At 42.9% G+C, this 27,023-nt stretch overlaps 1 protein-coding gene across 2 annotated transcripts in view; it reads left to right on the forward strand.

Moving 5' to 3' along the window:
- The window catches only part of Megf10 (multiple EGF like domains 10), a 163,152-nt gene extending 136,822 nt beyond the window's left edge, over positions 1-26,330 (forward strand). The window contains exons 14-25 of one of the 2 annotated variants that reach the window (XM_042263911.2): positions 2,470-2,616; positions 3,749-3,883; positions 4,357-4,485; positions 8,166-8,294; positions 10,508-10,636; positions 12,623-12,751; positions 14,302-14,538; positions 15,694-15,821; positions 17,190-17,313; positions 20,346-20,390; positions 21,146-21,352; positions 22,581-26,330. In XM_042263911.2, the coding sequence (XP_042119845.2) occupies positions 2,470-2,616; positions 3,749-3,883; positions 4,357-4,485; positions 8,166-8,294; positions 10,508-10,636; positions 12,623-12,751; positions 14,302-14,538; positions 15,694-15,821; positions 17,190-17,313; positions 20,346-20,390; positions 21,146-21,352; positions 22,581-22,795 (1,754 nt within the window). In that variant the 3' untranslated portion in view covers positions 22,796-26,330. The remainder of the gene's footprint in view (positions 1-2,469; positions 2,617-3,748; positions 3,884-4,356; positions 4,486-8,165; positions 8,295-10,507; positions 10,637-12,622; positions 12,752-14,301; positions 14,539-15,693; positions 15,822-17,189; positions 17,314-20,345; positions 20,391-21,145; positions 21,353-22,580) is intronic. The other variant, XM_076555280.1, reaches the window with a different exon arrangement.
- Positions 26,331-27,023: the final 693 nt, after the last annotated feature.

Genomic DNA, 27,023 nt, shown 5'->3' on the forward strand with positions numbered 1-27,023 from the left:
ATTTCAATCACTAATCTGGCCTTCAGTCATTTTTCATAACTAGCTTTGTGTGCTTATCCACAAATCATGATAACCTATAATATTCATGCCACTATGTTGGCTATTCTTGGCTGTCAACTTGACCACATCTGGAATTAACTAAAACCCAAATGGCTGGGTATATCTGTGAGGGATTTTTTTCTCTTAGGTAAGTCATTTAAAGTGAGAAGACCCTTCTTTAATCTGGGGCACGTCTTCTGGTGACATCCTATATAAAGGACATGGAAGAAGGAAGGGCTTGATCTTTGCCTGCTTGTTCTGACTCTCACTGGCAAGTTTATTTCTTCACTGGCATAAGAGTCTACTTCTTTGAGATTCAGGCATATACTGAGACATCCAGTTTTGGGACTGAATAACTACTGGATTCCTGAACTTCCTGTTAGTAGACAGCCATTGCTGGACTAGCTGGACCAAAGTCTTTAAGACACTCTAGTAAACCCCATATATATGCATATATATGTACATATATATGTATATATAATATATATATTAGAGATTACACACACACATGGATTCATTCTATCAGTTCCATTCTCCTAGAGAACCATGACTAATACAGCCAGTATATACTTTTGACCTGACGTGTATTCCATTCCATTATGGCTGAATGTAAGTGTAATATGATTTGGCCAATAGCTGATAAATTAACTCACCTTAAATGGCCAAGTCTCATGCTTCAAACCCCATTCCACATAAAAAAGCATTAAGAAATCAGAACTAACTTTCAGAATGATTATAAGGTTAGCTGAGTAATGACTTGGGCTCTACTTCCTCAGGCTTCTTGTTGAGATTAGCCTGCATGGATCTGGGTCCAAATGCTCAGGGCCATCGGGATCTGTGAAGCAGGTGGTTCCTGACTGCCTTGGCTGTCAAACGGGAGCCCTGGCTTACAGTGGGGATGGAAAACCTGAATTCCAATTGAGAGAGAAGCCCCAGGCGGGTTACGCTAGTTAGTACTCTCTTCAGACACAAAGCAAAGCTTGCATTTGTAGCCTGAGCCTGAGTTCACTGCTGCTCTGAATGCCTTACAGTTCTGTGCGGTATAGGTATTGGTTTAAAAAAAAAATCTGCTGAGTCTCCATGGCTGGCGCTTCATTTTCAGAGGGTATTGAATTTGCAAGTGGGTCTTCGCTTTCCAAAAGACCTTGAAAAGTGAGATGTGTGTGACCACAGGAAAGAAGAGCAGACCCACATTTTAGTTACTTATCCTGTGGGGGACGTTTAGCTCCTGATTAGTTTTGTATCCAGAACTTGTTTCCTCTGGAATGAAAGTCTGTTGATAATCTGAGTTGGACACAGTGGGGCTGTACCTCATTGGCCAGCCTTTGCTAAGCTAAGGGCTTCTCTGGAGGATGGACATGGGGACAGGAAAAAGCAGAGATTTATTATTTTACAGAAATGGCTTTATACCAGCTGGTGGCATATTTGTGGTCATCTATAGTGTCTTCCATATTAAGTTCAGGGCACAATAACTTTTCTCCAAAAAAGCAGGCTAAATGTGGTGTGACCTACCCGGCATTCTCCAGGCAGGGTCGCTGTGAACTTTCTGGAATATTGGATTGAGCATGTCCCCACTGTGTTCTCACTTGTCCTGAGGCTGTCAGTCATCAGTGCAGCCCTAGCCAAAACCCTTTCCTTTGCAGGGGAAAGGCTCTGAGAGTTCTGATGCAACCAAGAGATCCCTGTTGTATTTTAAATACAAATTTACAAAACCCGCTTTTGCCTCCATTAATGCCTAACTTTATTTTTATTCTTGCAGACTCAGCTTCCTGTAAGAATTTGTTTACTGGGTCATGACTGATTTAAGCTTTCTTTATTTCCTGAACAAAATAGCACCTCCACGTTATTGGCCGTGATAGTCTGCCTCTATCTGTCTAATGTGAAATGAAATTCTTAAGGATGAAGTTGGTTATACATATGAGCATATCAGCGTATCTAGCACAATAGATCATTGAAATATTTTAGGATTGTGTTTCCTTTTTTACTACCCAGTCGGGCTTCCTTCACATAAAAGAATTTAATCATTTTGTGCTTTGCTTGATCATTGTACACTTTGTTCATTTCTCTGTAAAAACAAAGAATGGGGGGGGGATAAATAGGAAATCAATAGTCTTTTTTTTTATATAAATTTTGCCTTCAATAGACAGAGCCTTTGGGCTTCCTGTTGCTTCCTTCTATTAAGAAGAAGAAAATCAATGTGGTAGGAGGGAATTCTGGGTATTCATTAATGTTAGGATGACTCTGTGTACTGGCGTATATAGGCAGTAAGTGGATTTTAAGCCTGGTATCATCTCTGTTCACTGCTGTCTGGGACACTTGCATTCACACCATTCTCGAGCCTCGTTATTTACACTCATTGTTGTGTTAACATCCTCAGAAGCCCACATGGCGGCCCCTTCAGCCCTGTCGTGTGTGTGTGTGTTGTTTCAGGTGTGCACTGTGACAGCGTGTGTGCCGAGGGACGCTGGGGTCCTAACTGCTCGCTGCCCTGCTACTGTAAAAACGGGGCTTCTTGCTCTCCTGACGACGGCATCTGTGAATGTGCACCCGGATTCCGGGGCACCTCTTGTCAGAGAAGTAAGTGTCTCATGGGTGATGATTTCTGTCCCTCTTTCCTGGGAATTATGGGTAGAACAATCTCCACTCTACCTTTTAGTTTCTAGTGATGTTTTGTAGCAGTCAAGGGCAGAGCAGTCCTTGAAGAACTGTCCTCAAATGACACTTCCCCGAGAACTTTATTCCTTTCAACCTCTATGACTGACTTAACAGATGGGGACGTTAACCCTTTCTTCTTGGTGATGATTTCATTACCTCATGGGCACCATCTTCAGGATACCATCCTCATTTCTTCCTTCAAGTGTACAAATGGTGTTCCAGAAATCCACTGACCTGTAAATATTTTATTCAGCAATTTGGCATCAGCCTCACCTCAATTACCAGAAGTTAACATCAGCCAAACCTTGAGGCAATCACACATCGCACTAGTAAGCTGAAAGTCAGTGCCGTGAGGAAAACAGGACTGAAAGTTAAAAAGGGAGCTGTGGATGCTGCTCTGTAGAAGCCTCGAATTAAGAAATGATCCGGAAGATTTTACTAAATCTTTGGGTAAATGTAATAAGAAAAGTTATTACATACACTGTTGCATTTTCTCAAATCAATTCCTTTTTTCCACTAAAAGTTCAATGCAATCATTCTTTATCCCAAATAAAGTTGTTGGAAATATCCAAATACACAGCACTTTGTTTACTCACTCTCTTTAAACACAACCGTCAGTCTGTACTTTTTGTGAAAGAGAAAGATCTTTAAATTTTGAGTGTTTATCTTTTTTTTTCTAATCATGGTTCTTAAAGAATAAAGGACCAGCAAATGGCTTAGTGTTGCTTAATTGAAACATTGATATTTAGAGTTTTGTTTTCCCCATTTTCTTATTCATTCAGCAAATGTCTTTGAGCGTCTGGTCTAGGCCTGGCCTTGAGCCAACCACATGACAGTGAGGTCTATCTGAGACATTTTCTTGTTCCAGTGAAATTCGGAGTTTTATAACTTCTTTGCTTGTTAAAAGCTGCCCTTCTTGTTTTGTGCCTGAAAAATTCCCATTATCATTTCTTTTTAAGTTTTCTTATTCCTCCATTTTAACTAGACCTCTGAGTGGAGACAGGAGATAAACCCAACTCAGAAAGGTAACTGTGAGTTTCCGTTCTATTTGCAGTCTGCTCCCCAGGTTTTTACGGGCATCGCTGTAGCCAGACATGCCCACAGTGTGTGCACAGCAGCGGCCCCTGCCACCACATCACAGGCCTGTGTGACTGCTTGCCTGGCTTCACAGGAGCCCTGTGCAATGAAGGTAAGCACCCAAGCACCCCGGAGAGCCGTGGGGAGGATCAAGCTTCCTGAAGTCTGTTCTCAGACTTCCCCAAGACTACATGTCCCGCCATCAGCTCTAGGTAGTTCTGAAAATAACACAAACACTGGAAGCAAACTGCCTTGTCATCAAGCTCCTTAGTTGTGTCTTATGGTTTCATTAGAACCGTCCACTCATGAAAAGTCATCATGACAAAGGATTTTTGACTTCCTGGGTGAGAAACCACAAGTGAGATTTCTCCAAACACCACAGTTTCTCTTTGAGATGTCAGAATAAGGCCTTTGGTTTCAGGTGTTTGTAAAGATGAGCCCATCTGGGATTAGGGGATGTGCTCTCTCAAGTGGAGGCAGGCAGGCAGTGGGCAGCTGGGTGTGGCCCTGGAATTTGTTTCCCTTGTCCGGGGTTCTGTGAGATGGGCTCTGACGCTAGTTGACTGAACTTGGGTTTGTTCACAGTGTGTCCCAGTGGCAGATTTGGGAAAAACTGTGCAGGCGTTTGCACCTGTACCAACAATGGCACCTGCAACCCCATCGACAGATCCTGCCAGTGCTACCCAGGCTGGATTGGCAGCGACTGCTCTCAGCGTAAGTCGTGTTGGAGAACAACCGATCCATTTCCTGTGCTTTAGCATTGAATGATGAGAGTCTATGTGATCAGGAAAGAATGTATGACCATGATCATTTATTAAAAGTATTATAGTTTTTAAATTCAGAGCCCTGTATAATGACCTAGCAATATCTACCAATAAGTTGATGTGACTCTTTGGGAAAAACCTAAACTTGTAACATTTTTTCTTTTTTTTTTTTTTTTTTTTTTTTGGTTTTTCGAGACAGGGTTTCTCTGTGTAGCTTTGCGCCTTTCCTGGAGCTCACTTGGTAGCCCAGGCTGGCCTCGAACTCACAGAGATCCGCCTGGCTCTGCCTCCCGAGTGCTGGGATTAAAGGCGTGCGCCACCAACGCCCGGCTGTAACATTTTTTCTTATTTACTGCTCAGTGACTCTCCATCCATTGATTTTTTTTTTTTTTTTTTTTTTGGACAGAAGGCTCCATGTAGCCAAGGCTGGCCTCAAACTCACTATGGAATCTAAGTTGCCCTTGAACGACTGTTTTTTGCCTCTACATCCTGAATGCTGGGATGACAGGTTGCACAGCCATATTTGGTTTTATGCAGTGCTGGGAACTGAACCCAGGGCTTCAGGGATGCTAGGCAAGCAGTCTACCAACTGAGCTACATCTCTATGCAGACAAGTCTCTGTTTATCTAAGACAAGAGCAGACGTGTTTAGAGATCTATCTTTTTGGTGTGTATTCATCAGAAGATGTCATTATGGAGCCATGAAGAAATAGAATCAAAGTGATATGGATCTTAGAAGCTTCCTGGGCTCATGGGCAGACTGACTACCTTCCTGCACCTCACTCACATCTCCCCAGGTGCCTCTCATTCTGCCCTTCAGATGGGTGTAGCACGTCCCTAACAGGAGTTATGTTGATAGCTTTAGACCACCCATGACATGAAAAGAGGACAGTGACCATACAACAGACTTAGGAAGGCTCGGTTAGTGCATTTTCACATAGTATTCCGCTTTTGACCAAGGACAGCGCATGTCTGCCCTTCTGCTCTTCATTACACCTTACATGACCCATGATCAGCTCATATCAGATCCGACATGGTACACGCATGATAGGTCAAGGAATGACTGATACTACATGGTGGTTTGCAGGTCGATGAATTCAGACTATAGAGTTATCAATCTGTAAATATTAAGGGGTGAGGAATATATTTTTGTTTGAATGATAGTTTTGTGTTCAGTCATTCAGGTTGTCCCCCATTTCTGAGCTAAGAAAGCCTTTGGTGAAGGAATGTTTATTGTTATAGGTAATTTCATAGCATGTGTTTTAATCTTTTGAGGGGGTGGAACTTCAGAAGTAACTGCCATCTACTCGAATCTGTGCCTGGCAGGGCTCTGATTCAGGTTGGCAGAAAAGCAGGTTGTGGACTAGGTACTCAAAATGAACGGCGGCGCTCAGGAAGGAAAACAAAGACGCGATGTCACCGCTGGAGCATGATTGGTATAATTTGCTCCTTTAACACGTATTCTTTTTTCTGGAAGTTGGTCACTTCCTCATTTGGAGGAGGAATGTGCTGGAAGGAACAGAAATGGGAACAGCACTGTGAATGGAGACAATGGCATGGCCTGTCCCCATAATCACTCCAGAGGAAACTGATTTATTTGGCAAGTCTTGCTTCTCCTGGGGACCATTGATTTCACTGATCCCCTACGGGCCCATCTTAATATTTCTTCTTGGCTGATGATCAGCTACTTTCAAAAAGAGGAAAGTCCTTCACCATGCAAACAGAGACTCTGAAAACTAATGGGGTGCATTTAAAGGGGCAGGTGTCCTTGGCAAAATGACTATCGGAATCCTTGCCTCTATATTTACATTTGGGAATGGAAAACTTGAGTGATCTTTATTTTTGATCACTGATCACAACTGACATGGGGAGTAAAGCCTGCTGCAAGTGGCCAACTTGGAAAAATATGTTCTGGGCAGAAGATGGTTTATGAAGTTTATTAAGCATCATTGGCAGTAGCCTGTTTGGGGCTGGCAAGATTACTCTGTGGTTTAAAGCTCGGGCTGCTGAATCATGAGGACCGGAGTTTGGATCCCAGTACCCTCAAAACAAGCTGGGGGAATGTCCCATAAACACTGGTAACTCCACCCCAGTGCCCTTTTCTGATATCCATGTACACACAGGTGTGCACACCTGCACACATATTACACATACACTCTCACAGACACATAAACATAGCCAAAGTAAGTGAACATAAAAATAAAAGAAATGGAATTAGGGAAATTGGGTGACAGAGAACAGAGCTGGACTTTTCTTTTTTTTTTTTTTTTAGAAATGGGGTGTTGGGGGTAGAGAGTGGTATATGCAGCATTGGGTAGGCTGGACATTAGTTATCTTCATCCTTAGCCTCCAGAGTGAAGCCATGCTTATGTACCAAAGAGCAACGATCACTGTAAATCTGCATGACCTTGGACAAGATCCTATTCCCCACTATTGAGCCAAAAGTTTTTCATCTGTAATGCATGCCTTCTTAGAAAACCCATCCTAGCCGTCCTATGGACTATGAATGTCAGCTGTCATTTTTCTCTTGCTTTTTGGGTAAAATTGGCACATATGTTTATGGGAAATACTTTTCATTTTAAAACTACTTCAGGTTCATTAATTTTTTTATTGCTCCATGTTCTCAATTAGATAATAAGTTCGAAATGATAAGTAGCCACCCTTTAAATATTTTCTTGAAACTGCAGTATAAATAAAACTATTTGGGGGTATGGGGAATCAAATTATTTTGCCCATACTTGCTGTGGCCTTTGAATAGCTCTTCCACTGACAGTGGCCACTGATGATTTAGTCATGTTGCCTCCTATTTCTTCCAATCAAAAATTTCTATGAATAAACTGATTCTTACCGCCGGTGACCTTAGCACATAGAGATTCTAATGGCAACCCAAAGCCTAGAGACCAGGACAAGATTGGAAAATCAAAGTCCTGAGCCCATGACCTAGGAGCCCCAAGGAAAATCAAAGCCTGAGCCCATGACCTAGGAGCCCCAAGGAAAATCAGAGCCCTGAGCCCATGACCTAGGAGCCCCCAGGAGAATCAGAGTCCTGAGCCTGTGATCTAGGAGCCCTAAAGAAAATCCCTCCCGATCTGATCCTTACTCAGTGTCCCCTCCTAAGGGAAACCGGGTTTTAGGAGAAGCCCTCATCCTTCTTGTCCTCCTCATCACATCTTATTTTTCCAGAGCTCTTCCCAGCACTGCTTTTCAGTTGACTGGTAGTTTTGCCACCTCGCAAAATAGAAATGTTCAGAGAGCAGTTCGGACTCCTGTTTTGTTCTTTGTTCTTCCTTGGGTCCAGAACAGTGCTAGGTCCACAGTCGGTATCAACTGTGGTTTGTCTAACAATTGAATCTTTAAAGGAAGTCTTGCTCCCTCAAGTCCTTCTGAAGGTGTGTGTGTGTGTGTGTGTGTGTGTGTGTGTGTGTGTGTGTGTGCAATGTTGGTAGTTATTGTGACCAGCATTGTCTTGTGGGTTTAGCACAGCGTTCAGTCTACCAATTAAATTGTGAGTGCATTGTCCGTGTTAGTGGTATTAACCCAACACACGGAAGGGAGTTGGGGGATGGCATGCTCTGTGTGGTGCTGACCTGGAGACTCCAACTCATCTCTCCACACTTGCTGTGGTTTTCAGCCTGCCCTCCTGCCCACTGGGGTCCGAACTGCATCCATACCTGCAACTGCCACAATGGAGCTTTCTGCAGCGCTTATGACGGGGAATGTAAATGCACGCCTGGCTGGACGGGGCTCTACTGCACGCAGAGTAAGCAAGGAACCTTCCCAGGTTTACCAAGGGCAAGGGGGGGGGGGCGTGGGGGGAGGGGGAGAGGGCGAGGGCACGCCCACCGAGGAAATATCCTCTGTTTGTGTGTCTCATGTTAGGTCAGTGGCTCCTCCCAAAGTGTATGTCACCCACTCAATGACCTCTAGATAGTGCCCTTTCTCTGAGCGTTTCAGAACCCTCACATTCCAGGTCTCCTTCAGCTAGCTTGTATGAAAACACTGAGGTGGAGCAAGCCGTGTGTGTGTGTGTGTGTGTGTGTGTGTGTGTGTGTGTGTGTGTGTGTGTAAGTCATTTCTAATGTGTAAATGATTTCCCTTTTCTCTTTTTTACCAGACTGTATTTCTGTGCATGAAATCCTTTCATTTCTTCTGACTGTACAAGTGAGGGGATAAATGATGGGGATTAGGAAGTAGGTAGAGATATACACCCCACAGCTTAACTTACTGTGTGCCCACAGAGAAAATGAGGTTTACCTACAGGAATCAACCAACTCCAAATGCCTGGCCCACCTCCCACGGTGTCTGATTCAGTGTGTCTGGACTAGGACCTGTGAAATGTGCATTTCTGTCCATTGGAGATAACGTCAGCCCAGGATCATGTTTTAAAAAACATTCCTCTAATTCTTAGCCCATATCTCATACTGCCCTTTAATTTTCCCCATGTGGTTTTTTTAGTATCATAACATGCAACATGCAAGCATCCCCCAGATGCACACATCATGGAGAAGTACCCCACGGCTTTCAGCCAAGTCAAGTGACAAGCCAGGAAGACATTTGTTATGGCTATTATCAATAGTGGCATAACTTTACCACGTTGAGGGAAAAAGATGAGTTAGAAAGTAGGTAATTCCTATTAAGTACTAACTTGTAAGTATAATAGAGAATAGCTGTAAGAAGACTTCTAGAGGTTTCTAGGAAGAGAGATGGCTATTGACCCAAGATTTGAAAGACAGAATCGGCAAGGACAAATTTGAAAGATATTCTCTAAAGATGATGCATCCATAAAGATGTTTGAACTCCTTAGAAAACAAAACAGTGAGGTCATTTATCATTCTAAAAAGCAGGGGAGACTTTAAACAGAGAACCCTTTTAAGTGGCCAAAGCATGACACAGTGAGTGGTACCTGCATGGGTCTGGTCTTACCATAGCCCTGCCTGCCACTTACTAGCTCTGTGGCGGGATACTCAAGGCTTAGTTCTTATCTGTAGCATAGGAAGACCCACCTCTGTATTTTCAGGCCACTAAAGAGCAAATGACAGAATGAAGGAAAAGGATCCAGTGCAGAGTGGGTGTCAAACAAATATAGGATATGGAGGATGTCATTACAAGCTGGCATCTGAGATCTGTGTGTCATTTCGGCTTCTGAAAATTCAAGCTTTCCTTAAATGACAAAATAAAAGGCATGGACAATATTTGGAAACAACTGAGGAATCTGCCTGGACTGAAGCTTTCATTGTGCCTAAAGCACCCTTGCAGAGCAGCTGTTGATGCGTGTAAGCCAAGAGGGTGTGTGTGTGTGTGTGTGTGTGTGTGTGTGTGTGTGTGTTTGTGTGTGTGTGTGTGTGTGTGTGTGTGTGTGTGTGTGTGTGTGTGTGTGTGTTCTGCCCCAGGCTCCTGGTGGTGTAAGCCTTAGAAGCTGGTCAGCAGCGTGAAAACTTAAAGGCCTTTCCAAAGCACCCCTGAAACACAGTTTTTTTTTTCCTTAAGCATTCTACCACATATATTTGATAATGCTGATAATATGAGTTAAGTTAGAAACAGATACGGTGGGCAGGACTAGTAGAAGAATTTGAGTCTTTTTGTACTAAAGGTACTAAAGCATACAGACAACCTAAATGCAAAGTACTCACTTCAGCCCAGAGAACTCAAATCCAGGATTCCAGAAACTGTGTGGAGATGGAAGGGAATCCCACACCCTTCACAGGCTCCAAGGAGCTTTGTAGGAAGACACTAGTGGTGGTTACGCTAACAGCCAGGAAACTCCCCTGCCTCCTGCTTGTACACTACAATCTCCTTGCAGGAGCCCAGACTCGAGACTCCTAAGCAGCCCCGTGACCGCTGAGATGTGTGGGAAAGCCTTCACTTTTCAACAGTATTCAATGTCCTTCAAGTCCCACCGCAAGCGCACACAGGCAGGAGCCTTGTTTCTCACAGGCAGCCTCCTGACTGCTACTGTCCTCCCTCCTCACACAGGATGCCCTCTGGGGTTTTATGGCAAGGACTGTGCGCTGATATGCCAGTGTCAAAATGGAGCCGACTGCGACCACATCTCAGGGCAGTGTACCTGCCGCACGGGATTCATGGGACGGCACTGTGAGCAGAGTGAGTATGCTGCGTGGCATCACGGGGCCCCCTGGATCACCTTTCTCAAGTGCCCAGAGATGCTGGTGGCTTGGGCAATGGTTAGCTACCAGCTACAGTTGATTTCCCCCTCTCAAGGCCTCCCTGCTAGAATCCTGCTGGCTGTCTTTCCTCCAAATTCTGAGTGACTACCCAGCAATCTGAGCGGAAGTAGAGAAACTGTAAGAATGAAAGCAAGCCCAACTTTTCGATTATGTTTTTTTCCTGGCTTCCCTGCCCCCCTCTTATTTTTGGACCATGGTGGCTTGGAGGCTTAACGGAGGTAGAGATGGCCAGTCTCCCTCCATGGCAGCAGTGAGCCCAGACTCACATCAGAGGACCGAACACTGGTTAGGGAGAAGGGCTGGGGCCTGGAGCCAGCCCCAGGAATGAGTGTGGGAACCAGGCAAATGCTGCCACCCTTTGACAGTGATTTTTACTCTTCCCACTAATAAATTGTCTTAATCTTCAAGACAACACGCTGCCTTTACACTTTTTATTTTATTTTAGTCCCACTCAGGGAGAATAGACAGTAGGAATTATCCATCCTTGTTCTTTTAATTTCCACACACCCCCCCAAACGATGCCTCTGCTCACAAGGTTTCAAGAACATTAGCCTTAAATGGAGTATGTAAGATGATCATTCCATTCTTTTCCTCTGTGACTTTTGTACAGTACTGAATACAATAAAGGACAAAACTGTGTGCGGTGCATTCTCTCATGCGAAAAGCCCTGAGGCAGGGGAAAATGAGAGATCGCCACTAACCAATGCCTGTATTCTTGGGAAGGTGGCTCCAAAGGTGACTGGGTCTAGAAATGGTATGACCTGGACAGGTGGGTGGAATGGACATTCCTCCTCTCCATTCCAACTTTACAGCCCCGGGGCAGCTTAGAGGTCTCAGCCTTAAGTGCCAATGCATAACATGTCTATGTGGAACCTTCCTCCTGCAAATACAGCAAGAGCCACCCAGAGCCCGTTCAAGACAAAGACAGCACAATGTTAGCTTTGCATCACTGTTCCAGGTGATCATAAAACAGATACAATGCAGAGTCACAGAGAGTCTTGTGTGTAGCAATCTCTGTGTGTATAAATGCCTGCTAAACCTAGGCCTAGAAATCAGCACAGGCTCTAAACAGACTTGCATGCAAATGCCAGGCAACCAGTTCAGGTCTTATTAAGAAAAACCTCTTCAGTGCTTCCATAATTTCTCTGAACATGGAATTAAAGTGATGAAAGTGTCCGTGTTTTTTAAGCTCACTCCCAATGCTCTTTAAAAACAGGAATCCTGGTGGCCAGACCTGGTAGTGATGGCACATCGCCCCCTGCTGTTCATTTTGCAAACAACATCTGAGTTGAAGATTTTCAAAGTTAAATTCCATCGCCCTACACTGTTCTTTTAAATTATAATATATCATAAGAATTGTACTGTATTAGACTCTGAGACTATACTGGATCATTCTATGTCAAGTGAAATGCTTACCTAGAATATAACCCAAACTGCTCCCAATTCAAGCTAATCCAAGTAAGAACGTGTCTTCAAGAGGGAACTCCAGAGCCTATATAAAATATGTGTGTTCTCAAGGGATTATCTCTAGTTTGCACTGCTCAGTCAAGTTCCCTCTGACCCACAGATCTGAATGTACAAGTCACATCAGTTTTCTTTTCATGTTTTCATGGGTTCCATGAGGGTCCCAGACCCTCTACCCATGCAGCAGAGCCGTGGGCATCCAGCAGGCAAATGTGTTAGGAGCTGAGCCATAATGTTCACGGGATAAGTCCTGAGCAGCAGGACTGTGAACCCCACCATGGCTCGAGGACCACAATTGAGCTTCCCACACCTCGGGTGGCACAGGTCTGCCTAAGCAGGAACCCATGGAGAGGACTCACAGAACACACCGAAGAAGACAGCCTTGGTACGTATGGGCTCCCAAGACTTGGGAAATAGAGTGGCTTCATTTCCTCCCCAGAATGCCCCGCGGGAACATATGGCTATGGCTGCCGCCAGATATGTGACTGTCTCAACAACTCCACCTGTGACCACATCACCGGCACCTGTTACTGTAGCCCCGGCTGGAAAGGGGCACGGTGTGATCAAGGTAAAGTCCTGGTAAATAACAAGGACCGCCCCTTAGGGTGTGGCCACTGTGTACACTCGGTATTAAGTGCTTTTGCTTGTGTTGTATGTGTGGCCTCATAAAAACTCATATAGCCTAAGTGGTTATGTATGTGGTTGCTGGGTGGATGTCTTATCTTGGCTGTCTGTAATAGATAAGGAAACTGGCTCAAAGTTGGAGAAGTCAGACACTGTCCCCAAGGTCACATAGCTAGTTCTCAGGCTTTGAGGACATGCTTTTCTTATTCTAAAATTCATGAATTTCCTGGGATTTTTTTAGATTTGTTTAGGCATAACTGACATAGAAAATCACATACATTTAGCTACAATTTTTTAAAATCTGTATATATCCCTGAAGCAACCGCCACAATCAAGATAATATCCATCGTTCTGTTTTCTTGTGGCCTTCTCTTGTCACCTCTTCACTAGTTTGCAGGAAAGCACTGATCTCTCTGCCACCATTTACATTTTTTCTAGAATTTTGAGTGAAAAGAATCACATGGTACTCTTTTTATACCAGGTTTTGTCTAGTTACCATGAATATTTTAAAATTAAAAATGTGTTTTTAAGCAAATCAATAGACCAGTTCTTTTGCTGCTGTGTAGTATTGCAGTGAATAGCTATACCACAGTCTGTGGACATCTGGATGGTTTTCAGTGTCTGGCTATTCCTAAGCCTGCTGTGAACAATGAATGCCGGTCTTCACATGGCATGTGCTTTCATTTCTTCTGGGTTAAACACTCCAGAAGAGAGTGACTGAACTGGACAGCAGCATTATATTTAACTTTAAAAAAAAATGTACGTCTATGTTGCTTTAGCTAGGGCATGTATTGTAATCATCCGGAATTATTTGTCAAATATATTTTTCATGGAAGCACTTGGATAGTTCTGTCTAGGGCAGAGGGTCCTTTTAGAATGTTCTACTGGTGGTTCTGAGCATGACTTCCACCAGGAAATTTGAGTTTAATGAGTAAAGGTCCAGGTATTGTTACTAGGAACTATCAAGAAGAATCTTTCGGCTATTCAAAATAGTTTTTCAGAGGACGGTATCTCTAGCAGTACGAGGAGCCTTGGACTGGGTTTATATTGGAGCTGTGCTTGTTTGGAAGGCAAATCACTCTTAAAAAATGCTCAGGATAAGTGAAAAGATTGGGTTAGACAGGTGGCATTTAGGATTTATTCCTGTGTAAGGTCAGTACTAGATAATACATAAAACAAACCAAAAATTAGATAAATCATTATCCAAGCCTAATTGCCAGTTTGTGTTTTATCTGAAATACACGAGTAGCTCTTAACCCCAGTCCTGAATTTCAGGGTTCACACTCTGTGTTCTGGGAGCTCAGAGTCAGAAAGGGAGGAGGAAGAATGTCTGTCTTCCCCCTTCTCTGTCTCCAAGTTAATGTTTCCTGGCGTGAAAATGCCCAGGCATTAGGCCAGTGGAAGTGTTCATGTTTTGTTTTGTTTTAGATAGAGACCAAACCTTTATGTGGCCCATCGTCACCCACACTCAGCTTGTTTCCCCCCTTCTCCTAGCTGGTGTCATCATTGTGGGCAATCTGAACAGCTTAAGCCGGACCAGCACTGCCCTGCCTGCTGATTCCTATCAGATCGGCGCCATTGCGGGCATCATCATCCTTGTCCTCGTTGTGCTCTTCCTGCTGGCACTGTTCATCATCTACCGACACAAGCAGAAGAGGAAGGAGTCCAGCATGCCGGCGGTGACCTACACCCCCGCCATGAGGGTCATCAATGCAGATTATACCATTGCAGGTAGGGCTGCAGTGCGTGGAGGCATGCCCTTCCTTGGAAATTCAGGCTTCGCCTGCTTCTTTGGAAATTGGTGTTTGCTTGTGGGTTCCTTGCGTCTGGCAGTTTTCCATGAGGTGACCACACGTTCGGAAGAGGTACCGAAGAGATGTGGTTTACGTTTCAGCAGTAGTAAAACTATCACTTCCATTTTTTTCAGAGGTTTTGAAAAAGATTCTGTGTGTGTGTGTGTGTGTGTGTGTGTGTGTGTGTGTGTGTGTGTGTGTGTGTATGTGTGTGTGTGTGTGTGTGTGTGTGTTGCTTATGTGTATTCAGGTGCCTGTGGAAGCCAGAAGTATTCAGATCCCCAGCGGAGCTGGAGTTACGTGTGGTTGTGAGCTGCCCAACATGGGTGCTTGGGATCTTGGAATTGAACCTGGGTCCACTGGAAGAGCAGCAAGCCCTCTTAACCACTGAGCCACCTTTCTAGCCCTTCTGTGAAGATTTTTAAATTGGGGTCAATGAACGGTTGCTGTATAGTTTGGCAGTTTCATTTGTGGATAGAATCTGCTGAACAGCCAATCCCAAATTCTGTCCTCTGTGAATGGGGAGGAGAAAAAGAGAGAGAGCGAGATCTCTGGCGTGAGTGCTTCCTCTGGCATCCTCCATCCTGCCCATATCAGTAACTGCAGAGAGCCAAGTTATAAAGGAGACAAACCCGAGGTATTAGCAAGAACCAAGGCCATCCATTATAAAACCTCCTTTGGATCCATTCAACCATCAAAAGGAGTAAACTCTTAAACTGGGGAAACTGAAATTCTTACTCAGTCTTGAGCAGTTACTGAAGGCCCTGCCTGTATGCTTATAAATATTGTGATTCTGGGGGAATATGCAAAATAGGCAATTTACATAAGAGTATATTTTCAGTGCAGAATTATTGTGTCAAGAAATCGCGTGTGTTTAAAGAAGCAGATGGGTATAGCTGTTGTAGTTTCGGATGAGGCTGTATCTGTCTTACAGGCTCCAAAGCTAAGAGCAGTCATCTGTGGATGCATTCACAATTTCCAGAGAGGCAGTAGCTCGTGCCTGCTCTTCTCGGGGCTTTGATGAGTAGGGTGGGTAGGAGAGGAAAACATCTGTACTATCGTTTTGATTTAACCACTTCCTCTCTTTTTGCAGAAACCCTGCCTCACAGCAATGGTGGAAATGCCAACAGCCACTACTTCACCAATCCCAGTTACCACACACTTAGCCAGTGTGCCACATCCCCTCATGTCAATAACAGGGACAGGATGACCATTGCCAAGGTGAGGGGGGAGAATGCCTCAAGAATCAGAAAGTGGGGAGAGGAGAGGGACAAGGAACATACATTCATGAGGGCCGCAGCTCGCCATGGCTCCTCTAACTATGTTGTGCATCTTGTCCACTTGATTCTTCCTAAACTATCCTTCGAGTGTGTCTAAGCATCTCCAGGGAACTCACCAGGGGCTTAGGATGGCTTCCGGTCTCTTCCACTGCTGCGGTGTGCATGAAGTTTTCTCTGTCAACAGTCCTCATTGTGTTCCTAATTTTACATGAGATTAAAACTGTGTCTCCCGTGCTGATGCTAATAAAAACATAAATTCCTATGGGGAAATCACCAAGTTTATCTTTTCTGACCACCTGTATTTCAGTGTCCTCCCCAGGATGCTCTGAGTCCCAAACTCACCTTCCCACTGTGCCCACCTCTGCCCCCAGTCTTTATTGTCTGGCTTACTACTGTCCAGCTCTTTGGTAGGGAAAGAAGAATAGAACAAAAGAGGGGGCGGGGATTGAAGTTAATTAATTTAATCCTCTGTCATTATGGACACTGCTGGTTTTTCATAGTGGCACCTGAGAGTTAAATAGTACTTCACATTGCCCAGATACCATAGTCATCGTCCCAGCCCGTCTCGTACAGGTTCTCACACTCATGTTTATGCCTACCAGCACGGCCAAGGCATGGGGACCCATGGCATCATGGAGACACTGATAGAAATTAGACCCACAATTCTTTTCTTCAATTTAAAATTCATCATTTATAATTTGTGGGGGAGGGGGCTGAACCTATGTCTCTGTTCAGGGCACCATCTGTGGGAGGTCTGTTCCCATCTTTTAAGAGGGTTCCTATGAGGAGGAGAGAGGAATAAGAAATATTAGGTAGAATGATAGGCCTAGTCGGTGAGAAGAAAGACAGAAACACTGGATAGCTTTGGGAGGACCTGCATCAAAATCCACCGGCCACAAACTTTATTCAAAAGAGCTTTTTATAACAATATCAAGGGGCAAAGCAAAAGACCTCCCCCTTGCTAGATACAGCCAAGTGTGGACCCTTCCAAACACCTGCTAACTACACCCATGGTCATCCCCTCATGCAGTCCTGCTGGGTAAAGCAAGCTCAGATCTCACTAGGAAACCTCTGTAGGCTCCCACAATAATTCACATGAAGTCTAGTTGGTAAAAGGTGACAGTGTGAGATGAAGCCCTTCAGATAGTGAGGACTGAGGGATGTGCACTCAGCATGTCAGGAATGGGTCACCTCCCCTCTTTCTAACCTCCCCTCAAGGGGTTGTCTTGCAATCAACCCTGAAATTGCTTTCCCCCCGGTGTGGTCTCCTCTTAAATCTTGTTTGTTTGTTTGTTTGTTTTTTTCATAGTCGAAAAACAATCAGCTCTTTGTGAATCTTAAAAATGTGAATCCGGGGAAGAGAGGTGCTTTGGTGGACTGCACCGGGACTCTGCCAGCCGACTGGAAGCAAGGTGGCTACCTCAATGAGCTTGGTGAGGCCCACAAGTGCATGCACATTCTTGACAATCTAAGCACTCATTCTGCTTCGAGCGTGTAACTATCCACCAGAAACACACACCCAATCCAAATAATGGAATTATGTCTAACACCTCTGCTTATTATTAGCCTTAATGTCTTATTTGTTCAATGAACACTGACTGAGTTATTATCTGCCTCCAGAATCAACAGGCAAGCATCTCTGCCTGCTCATAGCTTCATCCACATTAACTCAGTTCTCACCAGAACTTTGATAGGTAGTCCTCAGCTCCATGTGACAGTTAAACAAATGAGCCATAAAAAACTGGAGGGAGTTCTGTATGGCCCAGTAACATGTTTTTAAAATCTGTTAGAACTGGCCTTTGAACCCTGTAGCATGAATCTTAACAGGTCTTATTACTAAAAACAAACTTGGGGCTGGGTATTGGGGTGAATGCTGGAAGATCAGAGAAACAGAACAAGCCACAGCCACCTCACCTTGCCAATTCCTCAGCTGATCCTGTTTCCTCAGACTGGAAGCCTCTCAGTCCTCATCCAGAATGAATCTCAGCTGAACTGTTGCTCAAAAGCCTAAAAGCTTAAGCAGGCTCTAGTTCCTCGTCCTCACGCCTTAAATACCATTCTGCTTTCTGCCATCACTTCCTGGGATTAAAGGTGTGAGTAACCATGCCTGGCTGTTTCCAGTGTGGCCTTGAACTCACATAGATCCAGACGGATCTCTGCCTCTGGAATGGTAGGATTAAAGGCGTGTATGCCATCATTTTCTGGCCTCTATATCTAGTGGCTGTTCTGTTCTCTGACCCCAGATAAGTTTATTAGGGTGCATAATATTTTGGGGAACACAATATCACCATAGAACCCTGTCAAATTTGCCATGGTGGAGGATCTTCTTTGTTCCCTCTTACTATTGAATACCATGTTCAACATCTCTCCCCCTTTTCATGTGTGGCAACAGTCATGAGATTAGTGGTCCTCAAGCCTTTTGCGAACAGGATGGATCTATATTCTCAAATACTATTGAATACCCGAAAGGGCCCCCTGCTGATGTAGCCTCTGTCTACTTGATAGTTATTATATTGCAAATTAAAAATGAAGAAACTTTAAAAAATAGTTATTTTAGCTACTTTGCAATAATGATCTCATTTCACAGCACTAAGAGTATATTATAAAACTGCATTCTCCTTCCTCCCACCCCTGCCTTAAGAAGGCAGGGCTCGGCCTTATGGATTTATTTCCTGTCTGGCTTAGGAGCAAAAAGCCAAATTCTCACGTTTGTTTTGCATCCCGTCAGTCAGTTGTGGAGCTCTTACTGTAGAGCTCCAGGGAAAGGCCATTCTACGCTTGAACGGGAATTAAAGTGGCAGGCCAGTAATACCATTTTACTATGAAGTCGTTTCAATTTCGAGGACCTCCTGATCAGGAATTGTGGGTGCCAGCTTCTGGGATGCACCACCCAGCATACGGTGCAGTTTGCTCGTTAGTTTGAGGAAGATTAGCGATCCAGTAGCGAACGTGCGTGCACTGCCTTTGTACTGGGTTTGTTCTGTGGCTGTGATTTAAAAAAATAAATAAATAAATAAATAAATTAAAAAAAAAAAAAAACCTTTAGCCAGAAGCCATTTAGAGCATTTAGAGGAGGACAGGGTTTATTTCATCTTACACATCCAGGACACAATCCGTTAGAGAAGTCAGGGCAGGAACCTGAGGCAGAAGCCATGGAGGAATGCTCCCCGACCCTTGCCCGCCCTCCGTTCTCTCTTCCTTCCCCCTTTCTCTCCCTCTCCCCACATCACCACTCTCTGCTTTTAATGAAGTTCTTAACATCTCTTTGAGAGATTAAAAAATGAAAAAGCCCTGCAATGCTTACAGCAGGACCGATGCTGATGTTGTGATGATAACTTAAGTGTTACAGAAATTGAAACTCCATTCCTTTATATGGGGCTTCAAAGTCTGCAGGGCGTGCATGGTGTGTGTGTGCGTGTGCGTGTGCGTGTGCGTGTGCGTGTGTGTGTGTGTGTGTGTGTGTGTGTTCATGTTCTATTTCACTTAATGGTGAGAATAGCTGTGTAAGGCTGGACTGCAGCTTTTGGAGAAGAGAAAACTGACACTTGGAGCTAAGTCCTAAAGCTGTGCACCGAGGGAGTGATGGAGCTACGTGCTTTGGCTCCTGCATGCTGCCTTTCCTCTTCCCCTGATGGCTCCAGTGCCAGCCTTGTTTCCTGTTCAGCACTAAATGTGTATTGTAGCATTTACATCGCATAAAAGGGACTAGAGGGGCCTTCCTGTCTTCCCGGGCATGCTATGGATTGGTGGTTCCAGTCCGATGCTCTATCGGAGGGGAGTGAAACTAAATTCATTGGTTTCAGTGTTTACATGGTCTCACTGCCAACAGATTTCATTTCTCCCAGGGTGAGCAGGGCTATTTATTCCAAACCAACCCCCATCTCCATGATGTCCAGGTACTTGAGAACAAGACAACTACTTGTTTTGTCTAGGTAGATTAAATGCCCTCCCCCCCAAAAAAACTGGAAAAGTCAACAATTTCAAATAAAAGTTAATAAAAATGGTCAAGATCCAGCATTGACCAATAAAGTGTTAAGTCAGCATACTTATAATGGAGATGATGCTATGACTGAACACTACTTGCTGAGAAAATGGTGTGAAAACCATCAGACCCTTGAAGGAGCTGTTAGCGCGTGAACTCTCAGGTCTAGCCTTGGGTACATCCTTCCTGTTATTCAGCTTGATTCAGGTTTGCTGGTTCCTCTCTGCTTGTCCCTTTGTTCTTACATAAGTTTCTCAGCCTTTTCCAAAGCCCTGCAAATAAGCAGGTGGATGATGAGGTGAGTGTGTCCATACATATTGCCCACTTGGGTCCAACCCTGGGCATGATTGATGTGGTGTAAAGATTATTGAGCAGAGCTGTGGTGGCTCACTGTGGAGCAATCATCTGCTTTGATGTGAGATGTGGGGCATGTTTCCTTTTGCTTTCAGTCCTCATGGGCTGGTTCTCCCTTCCTCACCACAGGTGCCTTCGGACTTGACAGAAGTTACATGGGAAAGTCCTTAAAAGGTACGGTGTAAGTCTGAAGAAATATCTAAGAGACTGGAGTAATTTTTAAAACAAGCAAACATAGCATCACCAAGATGGCCTAGAATTTTCCATGTGACAAGTCACTGTACTAAGATGCCAATATGTTTGATGGGCATGGAGAGAATGACTATAGGCACATCTGTTTTGGGGGGCAAACATTCCAGTTTTCTGAGGGGACACTCACATTTTCTTGAAATGAAATAGTGCCTGGGGAAATAGAAATGTGGCCTGGAAAATAGCTGGAAATAAGAAGGGGTCGGTGTGATCATTTGACGATTAACACTGGCCCTTCACAATGACTTTGAGCAATAAGCTATCCAGTACTGAGGAGTTTCCACGGTACAAATGCTCCTCTTTCTACAATATTAGAAATATCCTGTGTTTCTGGAGCCATCAGCTCCTGGTTTATTGATCTAAAGGCTTTAATTAGTAAATGTTCTCATAATATCAGAACAGAATTAATTGTATTTGAATGTGATCATCAAAATGAAATCAGACCCTTGGCATTTCTCTTGGTTATCCCTTTAGAGGGGAGCTAAAATTACTTTACAGATGGACAATTTTATAGCAAATTGTCTTCAAAATGAGTAGAGAGTGCACATTGTTTTCAGCAAATACTCTTAGAGAAACCTACCCATAAAGAAAAAGAACTAATCTGCCCAAGGAAATTATCACCAAGAAATGATGTTGCCCATGAACTGCACTGATTCCTTCCCTTTTGTCTCTCTTCTCAGATCTGGGAAAGAACTCTGACTATAACTCCAGTAACTGTTCCCTAAGCAGCTCTGAAAACCCATATGCCACGATTAAAGATCCACCTGCACTCTTGCCTAAAAGCTCTGAGTGTGGCTATGTGGAGATGAAGTCACCAGCACGGAGAGACTCCCCCTACGCAGAGATCAATAACTCAACGTCAGCCAACAGGAATGTCTATGAAGTTGGTGAGTTCTCTATCCACGTAAAGAACCTTAGCACAAGACCATTTGAAACAATTCTAAGTAAGCCCCTATTCTGTATGTGGTTGTGTTTTACAGAGATTGTATTAATTGATGTTAAATGAATTTGTCAGGAAAACAACATTTAGCAAATTAAAAATAATTTCCCTCATCTCCCACATGACCATCATCTTTTGTTTTATAACCATAATAAATATTTCAGCACACACGTGGAGGAGCATATGTATCGTATTAGTTAATATAGCAGGTACGTCAAAACAAATGACTCAAGTGGACCAAACAGGTGGCTCCATTTCCTGGCAGTATCCATGATATTCACTTAATGCTTTTGGCAGAATTGGAACATTTTTATTTTAAACTTACTTAATATGTCAGATGTATTCTCATATGAATCTGATATGAATTTGCAGTAATTAAATATAAAATGATACTTATTTTGAGTGTCTTCTGTGAATGCCATTTGGGAAAAGGCAAAACATACTGCAGCCAATGTTGACTAGATAGTAGGCCTATATCTTTTAGTCTCTCTGTCTATATTTATCATATAAAAATAACTTCTTCAGCCGGGCGGTGGTGGCGCACGCCTTTAATCCCAGCACTCGGGAGGCAGAGCCAGGCGGATCTCTGTGAGTTCGAGGCCAGCCTGGGCTACCAAGTGAGTTCCAGGAAAGGCACAAAGCTACACAGAGAAACCCTGTCTCAAAAAACCAAAAAAAAAAAAAAATCTTCTTAATGGAGAAACTATTTATTTATTTATTTATTTATTTATTTATTTATTTATTGTCAGTGATAGCATCCCCCAAGTGTTCTTTAAGGGCACCACACTAAGATGAGAACTCTCCTCAGTGTTTAAGGCTGTAAACATGTTGGGTATTTCCATAAATTGAGGTAACCTCTAAGAACACTTTCAAGTCAGGGGCTTGGACTAGGTTATTCTCAAGGTGTTTTAAGACAATGATTCATATTCATGATTTCTGCACATCGTCTTGATTTCTTCATCCTTTTCTCTGAACACTATTTCTGAGTGCCATTTGGTTGAACAACTATAGAGTTATCTTCCCTGTAAGATTATAAAAGATTTTTTTTGCAAACGATTTCCCTAGATTTCTATATAGTACTTCGTTTGTATTTTTTTTATTTAAAAGAAATAGCATCGCCCTTTAAAAAATTTCTCTCGCCGATAAATTTTCGCTGTTGTTGCTGGTTATTACAGAACCTACAGTGAGTGTTGTCCAAGGAGTACTCAGCAACAATGGTCATCTCACCCAAGATCCATATGACCTTCCGAAGAACAGTCACATCCCTTGCCATTATGACCTGCTGCCTGTAAGGGACAGTTCATCCTCCCCTAAGAGAGAGGATGGCGGTGGTGGCAGCAGCAGCACCAGCAGCAGCAGCAGCAGCAGCAGCAGCAGCAGCAGTGAATGACATCGAAGAACTACTGGGTGAGCAATGGAACTCTTTCCATGCCCGCTGTTCGGGTCTCCATCTTCCAGTTGACGCTGCAGATGAAGCGAACTAATCCAATAAGCAGCTGTTGGACACGGACCAGAAAGCTCCAAGCTGGGGCTGACACCCATCTCGGTGTGTTGTAAACAGGTGGTTTGGAAGGAGAGAGCTTCACGATTTCTCATTGCTGTTAGGTTAGAAACTGCAATACCAGTGACTTGTTCTAAGATGTTGGCTGATGGGGTGAACTTGGCAGAACCTTTCAGAGACACAGACTTGAGGGGACACTGTAATTATCCCCTGGAAAATTAAAATCTATTTGCTGTCCTTAACATCACAGAGACACTCCTAGGATTGTTCAGGTTACCACACATTTACTTAATGAAGATGGAAATTACTAAACATGTAGGAGACAAGGAATATATTCCTGAGTCCTTCTTGCATATTTTTTTCCATTTGGACTCAGGATTGTAGGGATTGTATGAACATTGGAGGAAGCATCCTGTTGGGTAGCAGGGTTGCATAAACTTTGAATAAACACTAGCAATGGGAGGAAATCTAAACACAAAAATTTTCTTTATAGAATGAGAAATGTACAATTAAAATTATTTTAGATATAGTATAAGTATTGCAGAAATCAATACATACATGTGGTATTTCTGTTTGACCTATGGCCCATGTTAGATTCACGGTATCATTCTAATCCCTGTCTCCATCATGCATATTTACACATCAGATTCATAACTTCTCAGTTATTCATGAATACAAAGATGCAATTGTTTTATTTTTGATTGAGTGAGTGTGTGATGAGTGCAAAGGGTGTACATTTAAGTGTAAGATTCTTGGGTATGGTAAACCTTTAGTAGTACATGCTGTAATATAGACTTAGAGGAATGAGTTTACCTTAATTTTTTTCCCTAGAAGTGATGGAGATATTTTTGTGCGTATTTGGGAAAAGGGCACTTTCCTTATTGATTGTTGATTTAGAGAAACTATGCTTAAGCTGGCCTTTTGCATTGCTAATGTGTCATGCACCCATTCCTCTTTAGTTTGTGTTTTCATTAAGTCGTTTATTCTATGTCTTGTAGTGTTTGGATTGTTAATGCAAGAATATGATATGGCCATTGTTTGCTACATTGTTACCATTCATCAGTTGCTTGATAAAAATGCCTTTTTTTTTTGGAGGGAGGAAATCAAAATACACAATTTGAACCTGTTAAATTGGTCATTACTAAAACAGTTTAGCAGCCATAGATGTGTAACTGATCCCTGAAATGGAAATTTCTAGAGTCCCCAATGGAGCTCTTTTTTTTTTTCTGGTGTTAGTTCCCTGAGTCTTGGTTAAACTCAGGAAGGAGGAGCAGTGGATACTACAGGCAATTTTACTGAAGACTACCATCATGGTTATCCATAACTGACCATCTAAACTGGGATACTTCTAACAGTAAATGAGGGCATTACTAATAATTATCCTGCATTGGGTTTAAATATGGAGTGTTCCTAGGAAACTAGAACAGAGAATTGTCCGGTGCACACTGTTGCAGATACATCTTATCCCAAGGCTTTTATCCCATGAGAATGCCAAAGTGATACAAGAAAGCATTGCTAAACATGAGCATGCAGAGGAGTGGAAAGGCTGTGAGGGAATGCAGCATCATAACAGGATGCAGCAGCCGTTGATGTTTTAAAGATTTGAAACCATGCATGACATTCTGTTGGAGTACATTTATAATTGTCTACTACACACCCATCTATTAGCCGTAGCCAGAAAGTGTTGTCCTAGTCAGCCTTTGAGGTGGAATATCTAGGCATTTTGCATTTTACACCTGTGCCTGCCATGATGGGTTAATTTGGTCAGGTGGCTAATTCTGTAAGCTCACTTAGGACAATTGCTCTTTCATTATCTGGACCATATTTAGAAACAATTGATTTTTTCCCGGTGGTTAAGCACTGGCTGATCCCTCGGGAACAAACGTCAGACAGACACCTGGGTTAGCAGCCGCAGGAGCTTCCTGGTTAAAAAACACAAAACAAAACATTGAGCACTCACCCTTTTTCTTCTTAAATATTATCTCTTTTGAGCATGATGGTTAAGTTTGAGGTCCCCTGTTACTCTCTGGAGCCAGGTTTAAAAAAAGTTGTTTTTTCTCACTCTACCATTTGGGAAAAAAAGAAAGCTTTGTGTGCAAAAGTGAGAGGAACTTCCATGGAAAACCTGCAGAGCAGATGAAGACTCCATGGCCGTCGTAGGAAGTGGGGATGACATACAGTTAGCTACCCTGTAGAGTCCTGCCAATACCCATGTTGGAACACATGCTGCTGTCCTGAACCAGTGTCCGAGGCAGAGCTTACCTAGCAGTTTACCTGAAACTTTCCAAAGTCAGACCACATCACAATTCAGACTATAAAATCCCACGTTGTCTTTGGAGAGAAAGTACAGTTGTCTAGATATTTTGCTGTCATTTCTCTCCAGTATCCTGTGGCAAGAAAAAAAAAGCACTGAATGAGTTCGGTGATGCCTTGCAAGAGACATCCATATGAGAATGTGATCCCAACTGCTACTCTTTCCCTAGAATAGATGCTTTAAGATTGTTATCATTTACTATATTTGTGCAGCATTACATCCAAACTTGCCCAAATGATAACGCATATACTTGCTTTCATTAGGAGAATATGATACCTGTGGTTAATTGTATGATAAGAAAATTTTCATAATTATTCAATGTTAGACACCAGCCCCTTCCCATAGAGTACCAGTAGCAGACAGAATTCAATGGGTTTAGCAATGTTTTTGTTGGTATTGACCAAGCACAGAAAAAATTGACCTTAGAATTGTATAACTGAGCAGCATAGAGTGTCACAGCCAAATCTATTAGCATGATGACTGCTGACTGTCAGAAATGTAGACTACTTTATGGAAATACAGTCATTTGGACCTCAGTGGAGTGTAACAGTGGTCAGTCTTAGGGAACTTTTCAACCTAATCTTAGTTGAGGTCAAACAAAAGCATCATATACCATCGATAATTCACATTGATATTCGAAGTCTACAGTTCAAGTAAGACAAAAATCATAAAAATTAATTTAGGGGTTATAGTTTTAAAATGATGAATTTTCCATCTCTGGGTGACATGTCCTTATTATTCCAATGAACCATTTAAGGGCTATTTTGATTTTAAAGTCTTAATGCCATGGACATGTTGAAAGGCTTGGTGTGGGGTGGTTGTTTATGAAACATGGGATGACACACACACAGCAAGCTGCCCCATAGAGTCCTGTTCATTATTTTGTCTCAACTTTGTGTTGATATGACCAAATTGCAATATATCTATATATATTTTAAAAGGAAAAAATTCAGACTGCAGTATGGTTTCCTTGGTAATAGCAAACAAAATTAATGTTTTGAGTGTTAAACTATCTCTCTTTTCCAAAGATGAAAAACCCTTCTCAGCTTAGTTACGCTGTCATTTATACCGCCAAGTAGGTTTGTAAATGAATGCAATAAACTTTCTGATAAAAAAAAAAAAAGCTCTAAAGCAGTATTTATTTCTTCATGTGACTCTGTTGACCAATGAGAGAAAGATGCATGATACTACTAGAAAAATTAACATTTTGTCATGTGTGGCTCCATAGTACTTTAGCTATCCATTAAAAAGCAGTAGCACTTATATTTAATTGCTAATGTGTATGCTTTTCCTTTAGAACAGCAGTTCTCAACCTTTCTAGTGCTGCGACCCTTTAATACAGTTCCTCGTGTGGTGACGACTCCCAAACCATGAAATTATTTTCATTGATACTTCAAAACTGTAATTTTGCTACTGTTATGAATTGTAATATAAATAATCTTTGGAGTCAGAAAGTTGCTAAAGGGGTTGCAACCCACAGGTTGAGAACTGCTACTTTAGATTGTTATGTTTGTTTGTTTGTTTGTTTTCAGGACTGTATTTTATGTATGCCAGGGTGACCTGAACTTTGGCCATTTCTGCCTCTATCTCCTGAGGGCTGAGATTAGAGTCGTGTACCACTGTTGTCCAGTTTATATGGTACTGAGAATCGAACTCAGGGCTTTGTACATGATAGGCAAGTACTCTACCAACCAGACAGACTGTGCCCCCAGGCCCAGATTAAGTGTTCTTGAATGACAGAATCTTCATTTTATTCACATGTGGACTTGCTTACAGTTTCAGAGGGTGAATCCATGACCATCA

This window comes from Peromyscus maniculatus, chromosome 19, assembly GCF_049852395.1.
Source record: "Peromyscus maniculatus bairdii isolate BWxNUB_F1_BW_parent chromosome 19, HU_Pman_BW_mat_3.1, whole genome shotgun sequence".
Lineage (NCBI taxonomy): Eukaryota > Metazoa > Chordata > Mammalia > Rodentia > Cricetidae > Peromyscus > Peromyscus maniculatus.